Consider the following 13076-nt stretch of genomic DNA (forward strand, 5'->3'; position numbering starts at 1 on the left):
TCGTTTTACGAAGCTTTGAATGGAAGGAGTACTGTGGACTTTATTATACACGGTCAAGATTTTAGCTCACCGAACGTGTCCTCCATTTTTGGCTCGTAAAACGGTGAAAAAAAATCGTGGACCAACTTTTAGGATGTCATTTTAAAAAGGAGACTCTAATCTTCAAATCTACGTGAAAATCATCCTTGAAAAAAATTTTTCATAGATTTTACAGACGTTTGAATTTGCATCATTTTGTGGCCCGAAAAGGGTGGTCATTTCATCCCTCTATTCAATAAAAATCTTTTTAATAAAAACAAACTCTTTAATAAAAACAAACTATATGGTAAAATAGTACAATCTTTAAGCTTTAATATAAGCACAGTAGCATCGTGCTATGATTTATTAGTACCAAATGGCAGTGATCCAAAGATCGACTACTTCGTCAAAATCGAACCAAAATCGCAGTTGATCGTTGTCAGTGTCCCGCCGCATAAATAAACAAATGCCGCGTTAAACATTCAAGCGTAAGACGACGAAGAAAGCGTCAAAGAGTCGCGACTATCGTCCCTCAAACAGCCGTCCCGGATTTCGCGCGGCCGTTCGAACGAACGCGCCCGCCAATAATTAATCGGCGAGCTCTTAAAAGAGACTCCGCCGATGGCGAGCGGCGACGTCGCGGCACGGGTAGCAATTAATGTTTAAATTAGGAGGCGTGTGCGGGTACGCGGGCACCGTAGTTATTAATGTATCCGTTGAAGAGAAATTACTTACCGAGTATTTGGCTGAGAACGGTGCGGCCGTCTTCGCCGAGGCAGGCGCTCCGGGCATCAAAGGGATTTGTGAATTGCACGAACGCGTAGCCTTTGTGCATGGATATTCCTGGAACAACAAACGATCGTGACGTACCAAAACGGAGCCTCCACTCCTCCCCACCCCTTGGTTCTTTCTTCGCGGGGCCGTCGCCCGCGAACCGGAATGAAACAGAAATACCGGGCGCGCGCGCGCCGGATAATGGGAGAAATCTTTAATTAAAATTGTTTCCATGAATTTTGATGAGCCGGCTGCTAGCGGGGAGCGTCCGTCATCCCTACGGATGGTCGGAGAAGTCCTCCTCATCCTCCTCCGACCCTCTATACCGTATTCTGAATCCGCGATTATTGAAACGAGCCAACAAAGATACCGCTCCGCCGTCCCGCGTTTTAAGAATGCGTTAGGCGTACGCCGAATTAATGGTCGCTCCTCAAAGACGCCTCTCCCCCCCCCCTCTCTCTCTCTCTCTCTCTCTGAATCCACGGTAATTGCTACGACATTGTTTAACCCTTTGCTGATGAGCTGCAGTCTGGGAAACTCGAAGGATTTCTTAAACCAATTCCTGGCTCGGCGACGACGAAAGCGCGCTCGCACCGCGAGAGAGTGTCTCTTTTTTCTTTTTATTGGTCGAGGTTTCCTCGAAGTTGGTTGAATTTGATTAAAATTGAAAGTTATGGTTTTAATGAATTTCAGAGAATTTCGAAAAATTCGCTCGAAATTTCAGACATCGGGGATCCCCCCCGAAGTATCTCTCCGCGGAGATAGGCTCATTCAGCAATTTTATGTAAACAATTCGTGGACGTTACCGGCGACGTTTATTTTTTCATGAAACCAATTCACGGACGCGTCGACGGCAGAGGCTATACAGTTCCCGGCGAATATTTTTGCCGGCGCTTGATAAAACACGCGCTGCGTATGGAGGCTGAAACTATGTGCCTGTACACATCCGCATCTATGCATGTATATGTATGTATATGTATATATTCGAAGTTCGAATTCGCGGGAATCGGTATCGATAATTCGCAGTGTTTGCCGATTTCCGACGATTCGCGCTCGAGGGCCTCGCACTCGAAGCGATTCCGATTGCGGCGAGACTTCTTTTTGCCGCTCTTTAACGCCGAGCTCGCGTCAACTTCACGCGTTTTACAATTTTTTGCAGACGAAAAAGTTGAAAATCGGTTCGATTTATCTCTTGCTGTATGTACACACAATTGTTAATTCAGCGAGACGAATATTTGTCGAAATTGATTTTCTTCGCGGCAGATATTTGACATCAGGAACGCAAGTATATTATACTTTGTTATATGTTATAGTTATTTTTTTATTAAGAGCAATGTTATAATATTATATGTTATGTTATACTATATTGTATGGTATTTTATTTTACTTTATTTTATTGCATCGTATAGTATTGTATTTTACTGTATTTTATTGCATCGTACTGTACTGTATTGTATTGTATTTTACTGTACTTTATAGTACCGTATTGCATTGTGTTTTATTGTAATTTATTGCTTCGTAGTTTACTGTATTTTATTGCGTCGTATAGTATTGCCTTATATTTTACTGTATTTTATTACATTGTATTTTATTGTATCATATTTTACTGTATTTTATTCAATCGTATTGAACTGTACTGTATTTTACTATATTGTATTACAATTTACTGTATTTTACTGCATCATACAATATTGTCTTGTATTTCACTGTATTTTACTGCATCGTATAATATTGTATTATAATATATCGTATCATATCACATTATATTATAGTAAAATATTACAACATCGTCGCCATCTTAGAATTATTTTTCCTTCGCCAAAAAACGCCAAAAATTATTATCCATAATTGTCCATAAAATTATCCATAATTGTCCATAAAATTATCCATAATTATAATCCATAAAATTATAATCCACCTTCCACGAGAAATAATTACAGCAAAGGACGAAAACTTGTCATTACCCGGGTCCCGTGACGATCGAAGACGTTCGTCTTGAAAGGGTTTGGTGTCCCGTGGTACACACCCTGTACATCGAAGAGTCATCGAGAGATGATGGCGGGTCGTAACGAGTTTGTAAACACGATCCTCCGTGTACAGTCGCACACGGGGCTGGTGGTGGTACAGCCCCGTTTCCCCGGATTGCGCGGGTGTGGTATAGGGTAGTATAAAGTGGCTCTAGATTTTCAACCCCTTGACATTATTAACATGTCCGGCGCAACTGGCGTGGCCAGATAAGTTTTTTTTAAACCGTCACTGTCCGTTTCGGGGGGTGGCGGTGGCGGTGGTGGTGGTGGTGGACGCCCGCGTACGAAATATATCCTCGTTCAAGAGAAGGGGAGGGGAGGGGGGATAGGCGGGGTTGTGTGCCCCGCGTGTACCCGTCGGCCGTATATGTAGGACCGGTGTGGCAGGGATATATGGAGATTTACATATTTGTTTCAGCATAATGAATTCCATGCATGGTCAGCTGCTAACCACGCAAAAGTTATTACGGGTACACAGATTACAGCCGGCTCTCTCCCCGGCGTTAAAATGAACGTATCTGCCGACTTGCCACGCAGACCGGCCACGGGAATCGATGACCCGCGCGGGTGCCATGTGCTGGCCGATGTAAAATAAAACGGTAAAAAACTATTCGCGTGTCTCTCTGTATCTGTTTGGGCATCTTTGTCCATCTGTATGTACCTATACACAGCTGAATTTAGTAATGTATATCTATATATATCACTATATTTATAAATATGTAGCTTTGTTTATTTTTTCATATTTATGTGTGACTATATTTATTTATATATAGCTATGTTTATCTGTGTATGCCTATGTATGACTTTATTTATCTATGTATAGCTGTGTTGATTTATGTGTATCTATATATGACTATATTTATCTCTATATATTTATATATGTCCATATATGTTTATATTTGGCTATATATCTCTATATCCATCTATAATATATATATTTATATATTTATTCCTCTCTCAATAAATATATAAAAACATACATATTTAAAATAAAGATTTGTCTATGCACACATTTATATATATTTATACATATCTATATCTTTTTTTATATCTGCACAACATGTCTATACACGTCCATATACATTTATATGTATCTCCATATATGGTAAAAGGGTGGGGGAAAAAAACCAACGAGGAAATATTGACAGAATTTGGCGAAACGAAAAGTATGTCGCGGCTGGGGACCCCGGGGCCCTGCATACTGCGATACAGCCTTTTCGATTTTTATGCCGATAGTCGAACACACACACACACACACACACGCATAGACGGATGTGCATGTTTCAATTGTGTGTGTTTGTTCGTTCGCGAGAAACGATCACGCGAATCCTAGCTGTAAATGCTCGTTTCTAGATGACAAATTTGAAACGGTGACTAGATTGTAAAATTATGTACCGTACAGTATTCTTTAAATTACATATTTTTTAAATTATATTGTATTTTTTAAAATTATATAGTATTTTTTAAGTTATATATAATTTTTTAAACATCTTGTTTGTATGTTCTTTGTTTTTAGTAGAAGAAAATTTGAACGATGTGAAAATTCTTAAAACGTGAGAAAATAGTTTGAAAAGTATATTTTCAGTAGATTTGGTCAACGTATGGTCAGACGTGGTGACAAACTCGTCAAGGCAAGAATTATCCTATTACTTAAGCAAATTATTTTATATTATTTTCTAGTCGACTAGTTCAGAATTTACATTCATTATGCATTGTCTCTGTTATTATAAAACACAAAAACTATCACTAAATTATTCTACAATTATTTTTTAAGTTCCAACAAAACCCAACAGCCTCATTCATCCAAATAAATCAAATCATCAATTCGCCAACAAAATACCAATAACTACTTCAACAAAATACCACCAATTCCACCAATAAAAAAAACAACCGAATCAATAAAATCCCAATAACATCAATAAAACAACAATAACTCCACAAATCTCAAAAAATTAAATAAAACAATAACCCCAAAAATTCTCAATTCCTAAATTGAGGTAAACTTCTAAATCCTAGGTTCGTCAACGAACCCCCCCCCCCCCCCCCGAAAAAGGGTCATCAAAAATAGTGCCAGGAAGAGGGGGGGTGGGTGAAACAAACAAACAAAGAAAAGAATATAAGAAGAAAAGAGGGGGTACAAAGACGTCGCCGTTGTTTCGGTGTTTCCGGCGTCGGCCGTTGCGGAGAGATATAAATTACATCTTCTTTGCATCAGCGGGAGAGGAAAAATAGCGGCGGCACAAAAGGGATTCTCTGTGGCGTAGTCTATATCGCGCTGGTCCGCCGTGGCCATCGACAACTTCTGCGGGAAAAGTTTCAAGCTCTCTTTACCGCGACGGCGATTCGCAATCTCCCCGACGACTGTTTTGTGCGGCCACGCGAAGAAGAAGAGAGAGAGAAAGAGAGAGAGAGAGAGAGAGAAAGGCGAAAAGAAAAAGGTGGGCCCCGTGTCCTTATTGCGAATGGCTCGAGTCAAGGGGAACGTAAAATTGGAGGAGGTCTGTCTTGCCGGATAGAGCCCCGGCCCGGCTCCGGTTCCTCTCTACGGTCTCCGCTGCGGAATGCCGGACCGACGGTGACAGCTGCGCGGACCAGATTGCACGAATCGAGTGGGCCAACAACCACCGACGCCCCGCCCGCCCGAACGACAGCCGCTATCCACCACCGTCACCGCCGCCGCCACCGGGGCTACGACGACCGACTCCGAATATCGTATTAAAACCGTGGGACGAGCGCGGCCGCCGATCCGACCCATATTTCGTTCACCGCTAACGAAACGCCAAATAATTCGTGACGGTCCGAGCGCGACACTGTCCTCTGCGCGCGATCGCGAGCGGCGCAACCGGTCAACGGGGCATACGTGTCGCCGACGGATCTTCTCTTAATTGTTTAGAACGTCTGTCTTGGTTCCGGCGCGCGGTTAATGAAATTTTAGGTTAGGATGTTGTCGGAGTTCCTTTTGGAGATTTAATTTAAGGCTGAGATAGTTAAAAGGAGGATTTTTAATTATTTAAAGACCGTTGGGTTTTATGTTTATTTCAATTTTTATTTTAAAACGAAGGAAGAGAAGATTGCATCGTGCACAGTGGCTTGGAGAGTTCAGTGATAAATTATTGTAACTTCTAGACGATTAGAAATATTCTAAAGAAATTTTTACTAAAATAAGTAGAATATAGTACATTTTAGACACTGGTGATTAGGTATTTTTTTTTTAATACTTTTGTTAAGAAATAAATTTTAGTAAATCTCCTTTCACGCAAAAATAGTTTAGAAGGGATCTGTGATATAGTCGGCTTTAAATAATTATAACTCTCGAATTTGTTTAGCTAAGGAAACGATCCTTTTTATAGTTATTTAAAGCAAGATTTGTCTATTAATATAATAATAATAACATCAATATAATAATAATAATAACAAATAGGTGGCAAGTTATTGATTGCACGACAAGTGATTCGCTAATATCAAGGTAAAAATCCGATTCGCGGACTTCCGGTCAGTTGACACGCCGAAATACACGGGAACGCGTCGGCGGACACGAATGGAAGGCTTCCGGCTGCTAATTCGAGAGAATTTAACGCGACAGAGTGTCGCTATCAGGCGGTGCTCGGCGCAGATTCGTGGCGCAGGGGTCGCCTGGCAATCGGGCTGCCGGACCTCTCTCTGCTCTTTGAATCCCCAGGCGAGGAAAGCTCGCAGCGGGCTGCCGCGCGGGCACCGGGGGGGCTCCGCCTAGGACAACGGACCCTGGGAGCTGCCGATAAACAGCTTACTTTCCGGAGGCTTCCTCAATACAGCGTGAAGACAATAAATGCGAGCGGCGAGACGGAGACGGACGGAGGAAGATTGTACGAGACAGCGGAGGATGGAGAGAGACAGAGAAGGTTAGAGAGAGACAGCGAAGTACAGAGAAAGGTAGCAAAGGACAGACGAAGCAAGAGAGAGAGAGAGAGAGAGAGAAAGGCAGCGAATGACAGCGAAGAACAGAGAGAAACAGTGAAGAACAGAGAATTTTTATAGGGAAAATCGATTAGGGTAGATTAAAGTAGAGACTTCAGCCTTTAAAATGAGCTAAATTACATTGTTGTACGATTTTTTTTAAGCGAATAGCGATAAATCGAATTCACATCATTTATAACATCATCCGGAGAATAGAAATCATCGCATTTCTTACGATTTTTAAACTTTGCAAAATTTTTAAATCAAGAATCGATTAGGGTGCATTAAAGTAGAGACTTCAGCGTTTAAAATAAGCTAAGTTGCATTGTTATACGATTTTTTTTAACAGAGTTTTGATAAATCGAATGCGAAGGGTTGTAACATCGTCGAAGGGGTAGGAACCATCGCTTCTGTTATGACAGAGAAAGATAGCAAAGGACAGACGGAGCAAGAGAAAGAGAGAGAAGGAAACAGAGACAGAGAAAGGCAGCGAATAATATAGAAGGACAACGAATAACAGCGAATAACAGCGAAGAACAACAAATAACAGCAAATAGCAGAAAAGACAGAGAGACTGCGAGACAGAAAAAGAGAGCAAGAAAGGGGGCGGCTCCAAAGGCGGCTGCGCGGAACTTCGCCCGAACTTGGAGGAATTAAAAGGGGCTTCGATTCGCCGGGATAAGACGGCCACCACGGCCAGACACAAGCGGCGCGGCCATTCATCCCGGCAAACGGTGACAGCTGTACCGCGCAGATTGCGCGGGTCAAGTGGACGCGCGGAATTATATCGAGTGTTGTCTAGCCCGGGGTTCATTTTATTTCGAAGTTCCTCCGCCGGCACGAGAGGAGGGATCCGGAAGTTTCCGGATCCCGGTGCACAATGGGGGTCCGCGATACCGAACCTTCAGGAGATTGCCAATTCGGAAAGATGCTCGGCGAGCCGCGAATTTTGTTAGCTCGACCGAGGCGATGATTACTGGGTTGTGCTCGCGTTCTTGGCACTGAAAGCGTTTTTGAGGAATCGAGGCGATGATTGGTGAGGATTTGGGGGATGACTTTGAAGTTCGATTTTTTATGTAAAATTTGAGGTGAAAGGAATATTAATAGATAAATGGATAAATAGAGAAATAGTTAAATAGTTAGATAGATAAATAGTTAAATAGATAAATAGTTAAATAAATAAATAGTTAAATGGATAAATAGTAAGGTAGATAAATATGTAAATATATAAATAGATAAATGTATGAAGCAAATATTAGGAGAAAAATATTTCTATTTAATTTCTGATCTTTGTACCCAGAATGGACAATTTTTAATTCATATAAAAAATTATAAATTGTCTTGATTATAAATGAGACCATAACAATAGCTTAGAAATAATTTATGACAGTATTAAAGCACATAACAAACAAATATTCGTACTAAAAACCTGAGAAAAACCTAGAAAAGTAAACTCTAAGTAGAAACCCCCAACCACTAGTCAGACACATTTCCCTACCAACAGAAAACAAAAATTGTTTCTTCCAATCTTCAAAATACAAAAACCAAAAAAAATTACACCCTTCTTAAAATCCCTTCAACAAATCAATATTTAATATATTAAACCAAAAGAACAATTTCAGACCACATAAAAAATGTATAAAAGAATAAACTACTTCTACGACTTAAAACATCATCCACTCGAATTTTTTCACCTACTTAGCTTAATAATTAACAATATAAAAATCTAGAATTTACAATTTCCAAAAAATAGAAAAACTCTTCTAACGTCTAAATTTTCTAAAAAAACAATTATAAATAAGTAAAATAATCTGTACGAGTCATGACAAGATTATGTCAACTATTTCATTTCAGCGACGTTCTTTCGTATCGAATAACGCCCTTATAATTTTAATAATTGTCAGCCGGTGTTTCCGCGGAGCGCTCCGGTAACCGAATTATTTAAATGCGATGTAGCAAGTGTTCATCAGCGGGGGTAATGTGGAACGCGGGGGGGCCCGGGTGGGGGGCCGGGTTTGTAAGGAAACTTTGCCATAGACAGCGCCTTAATTTTACTTGCTGCGGGGAGCACCGTACACGTATCCGTATCGCGCGGCAGTGACAGCTGTACGCAACAGACTCCAAGAAACTCGAAATTTCGTATAAGTAGGATCCGAGGTGGGAGGGAGGAGGAGGGGCCGTTCCCGGGGAACTTGTATTCGGGTAAAAGTGACACAGTTTTGTGCACGGAATAACGCGCATCTCGTTCAACCGCGCCCAGAGATCGTTTCCTCGTGAAAGTTTCTCGCGAGATCCGCCGATCGCGTTCCGCATCCTTCGTCGAGGATCAACCCTTTGCAGTCGGTGCTATTTTAACATTGACATCAAAAGTATATGATAAGACTCGCATTGTTTTTTAGTTTATATAAATTGGAGGATTTTATATTTCGTGGAATTGAATTTTGTGGTTTTTGCAATGGTTAATAGTTCTGGATAATTTTTTTTATATAAGTTAAGGTTATGTCAAGATTAGGTTAATTTAGAATTTAGTAGAAATTATTTAGCAAAAATCGAAAAAGATTTCTTCGCAGCAATCGAAAGCGAGACCTAGTAAGTGGTATGCCTGACCATTCCTCGTTTACTCTACTTAAACTGAGCAGGTAATATTTCTGATCTATTAATCTTAGTGTTATGATATTATTATTTTGTATTAAATAGTTATCAGTAACTAGTAGTACAATATGCTACAGTCTATACAGAATATTTACATTATTTTAGATCACTATATAAAAAATAAGGCATATGAAAAACAAACATTAAAGAATAATCAATACTAAAGGAAAAAGTAATCCCAGTGATTTATTAAACCTAAATATAATTCCATTGTTTTACCAATACGTTTAGGAAGCACTACGTTATATTCTACTATATTATATATTATATTCTAGTATTATTATATCTTTTATGATTATATCTAATAAAAATCGGAATATATAATATAATATAATGGCAGCGACGAAACGATCGCGATCGAACAACCCTTAGTCATTGTAACCGCGAAGAGACTATCTACACGGAGGGTCTCAGATAAGAAGGGCAGTAGTGGTAGTCGAGGAAGAAGTTGTCGAGCGTACGAAAATCCGGCGATTCGGCGAGCCGTAGCGATAGAAATCAGAGGACAGGGCGAAAGAAAGGAAGGTTGTTTCGTGGCCGAGTTTGATTCCGCGCCGGTTCCCAGCGCGGCCGCAAACAGGGACACAAAGGGTCCAATTTGTCGGCGCGGCATTATTTCCGTGGAGATGTTTTTCCCGCGGCAACGAAAAACTACTTATCTAAACCGAATTCGGCGGCGAAACGCAATCTTCGTACTTCCAATTTATTACCGCGCCCCGGCGACCGAAGGGCGAAGGGCGGCGGGACGGCGAACTCGGTTTCTCGCAATAAAGTACGTTTCCGACGGAACGAAGTTAGCGGTACAATGAAAGCAATGGAGTCATCGGTGTTCGCGGAACTAGAGACGGATATCCAATCGGGGGCTCGAGGGGGAGGGGGATATCGAAGGTCAAGGAGCTATCACGGCGCAAATTGGGTTACCGTGAGGACGGGACCCGTATCGGGGAAATCCTATTTCCAACTCGCTATTTTTCTCGGGTCTCGAACCCCGGGCTCGGGCTCCCCGGGCTTTTTATATCGGATAACAGCGCGAGTTTTCCCTGTTATCCGACCCCGACGATCTTTGAATCTCCTCAACTTCGGCCAATTTGTAACTACCGTCCTGCTTTTAAGGCTCCGCGGGAACTCGATGATTCAAGAAGATCCTACCGGAGCGCCGGCAAAACACGCGTTATCTTGTCCCGCCCTCTAATTCGACCGCGTCCCGTGCCCTCCTTTGCTACCGCACGGCCGCAGATCCCGGCTTTTGCATCCACTTGGAGCTGAGTAACAATTTAACCCTTTCGCAAGGTGTAAAGTAAATGCGAAAGCGTGGAGCGGATGGTTTGATTAATTTTTATTCGTTACTTTGTGGAAGGGAATTGTAAGCTTTATTGGTAGTTCGGAGAAGCTTTGTGGAATATTTTAGGATTTATTGTTGGTGTTTTGTTAATATTTATTTAGCGGTTGTTAGATTGTTACAAGGTTTGTTGGCTGGCTTTGGTGAGGGTAGTCGTTGTGGAGAATAATTAGCGGGTATGGGCTATTTAAATTGGAATTTAAACTCCGTCGAATTTTTATAGCGAGAATCGATTAGGGTAGGTTAAAGTAGAGACTTCAGCCTTTAAAATAAGCTAAGTTTCATTGTTTAACGATTTTTTTTAAGCGAATAGCGATAAATCACATCATTTTTATTATCGTTGAAAAGGTAGGAACCATCCCTCCTCTTATAATCGATGGTTTTTAAACTTTAGAAAATTTTTATATCAAGAATCGATTAGGGTTGGTTAAAGTAGAGACTTCACCCTTTAAAATGAGCTAAATTGCATTGCTATACGATTTTTTTTAACAGAGTTACGATAAATCGAATCCGGTCACTTCTCTTACGATTTTTAAACTTTGTTAAATTTTTATAGCAAAAATCAATTAGATTAGATTAAAGCGGAAATTTCACTCTATAAAATAAGCTATTTGTTTACCATTAATTTCGTTCAATAAACCAGTCATTATTTTCTTCTTTGCGTGATAAATAGCTAACCGTATTACATAGTCAACTGTATAAGTTAATAATTATTCAAGTTAACATGTAGTAACCTAGTTAAGTTAATTATTATATTATTAACAGTATCATATAGTATACTATATTACAGTATAGTACACTATAGTATAACATACTATACAGTCTGAAATAGCAAGGGTGGCTTATTCTCCGACAAGTTTCCCGAAGCAAAAGCCCGTTTATTGTTATAAATAATACACGGCGACCGCGGAACGTCGAACACCGTTCACTGCGTAATTTGTTTATACGCTTTCCGAAGTAACAACCGCACCTCGAGAAATAGGTTAAACGGCCCTTCAAACACACATAGCCCCCCCCCCCCCTCCACCGCTCTGCCACACGCTATCGAGAATTTTCGTTGTTCCGCAGCAACAAATTACGAATTTCGAAACTCTCGACGAGTTGTTTACGCGTTCCCGTCGAAATTATAATCGTCCCCCACACACCCCCACCACCACCGCCGTCGTCCCCCGTCGCGGTATTACACGGGAACGTTTTTATTAAACGCTTATTAGCCGTTAGTGATTAGCGATTATAATTGCAATTTGTTTGTAAAACTCGTGCCGCAAGAACCGCTCCGCTGCTCGAAACGCTGTTCCGCGCCGGTATTATCAATTTACCTTCACCGAATTTACCTCCAATTAATTAGTATCATTCCAGTTATACTTGCAAAGCGACACGGGGGTTAGAAAATTCAGCTCGTGCTCGCAAGTAGTTTAATTTTACGATTTAATTAATTTAATTTCCGCGGTGGAATCGTAGATCGTAGTTATTGATTTTTTAGGTTAGGAATTTTATCATTTTTATTCTTTTATACTGTTCATTTTATACTTACACTGTTAAATAGTATTACACTGTTAAAATTTATATTTAACACAAAGGCTACTCGAAGAATTATAGAAATTCAGAATTCAATATGGCGCCCTTCGAAGAACCTAAATTCTATTATAATTACTCGATTTAATTTTTAAAAGTTATTCGGAGAATTTATGCTACTGTTTCCCATGACTGCAGCTCTGTAATGTTAATAATATAAAAACGAAAGCTCCGGTCCTCGGTGACAATTTTCAATATAATAATTAAATATAAATTTCGAATAGAATTTGTCGCAAAATATCAATGCGAAAAAAATTGAAAAAATTGAAAATAATATCTCATACTAAATAGCTTATAATTAATTAAAAAACTATGTCACGAAGTTAATATTAACTCGAATCGACATAGTCGCCTTCGATCCCAGATTCCACGTTGTCCCGTCCGAATTCTGCACGGCGCAGACCGTCTCCACGTCGTTAAAAATCCGTCGTCCGAGCCGCGGTCTGCCAATCACCGAAACCGTCGTCGTCGAAGACCGATCCGAAGCTTTCGTTTACCACGCGTCGCTCGCTCGCTCGCAGAGACCCACCTGCCAGACGGCCGTAACGCTGAAACATTCGCTCCACATCGGTCTTGCTGCACTGAAACGTGTTTAGATTCCCGACGAACACCCGGGAATTCACCGCCTGTGGGTCCTGCGAATTGGTCTGGTTGCCCACTTTGCTCATCTTCATCGCCTGGAACAGAGAGAGAGAGAGAGGGTAACGGTGTAACGTGGTACGGTTTATCGTTCGACGTGATTTGTGTGACGATAG

General features: G+C 40.8%; 1 protein-coding gene across 1 annotated transcript in view; it reads right to left on the reverse strand.

Annotated features, from left to right (window-relative positions):
* The window catches only part of LOC144468530 (RNA-binding protein Raly-like), a 299758-nt gene that overhangs the window by 3821 nt on the left and 282861 nt on the right, over positions 1-13076 (reverse strand). Inside the window, exons 5-6 of the mRNA XM_078178091.1 lie at positions 12851-12998; positions 754-861 (exon numbers count right to left, since the gene is read on the reverse strand). Of these exons, the coding sequence (XP_078034217.1) occupies positions 754-861; positions 12851-12998 (256 nt within the window). The remainder of the gene's footprint in view (positions 1-753; positions 862-12850; positions 12999-13076) is intronic.

The sequence above is a fragment of the Augochlora pura genome, chromosome 4 (assembly GCF_028453695.1).
Source record: "Augochlora pura isolate Apur16 chromosome 4, APUR_v2.2.1, whole genome shotgun sequence".
NCBI lineage: Eukaryota > Metazoa > Arthropoda > Insecta > Hymenoptera > Halictidae > Augochlora > Augochlora pura.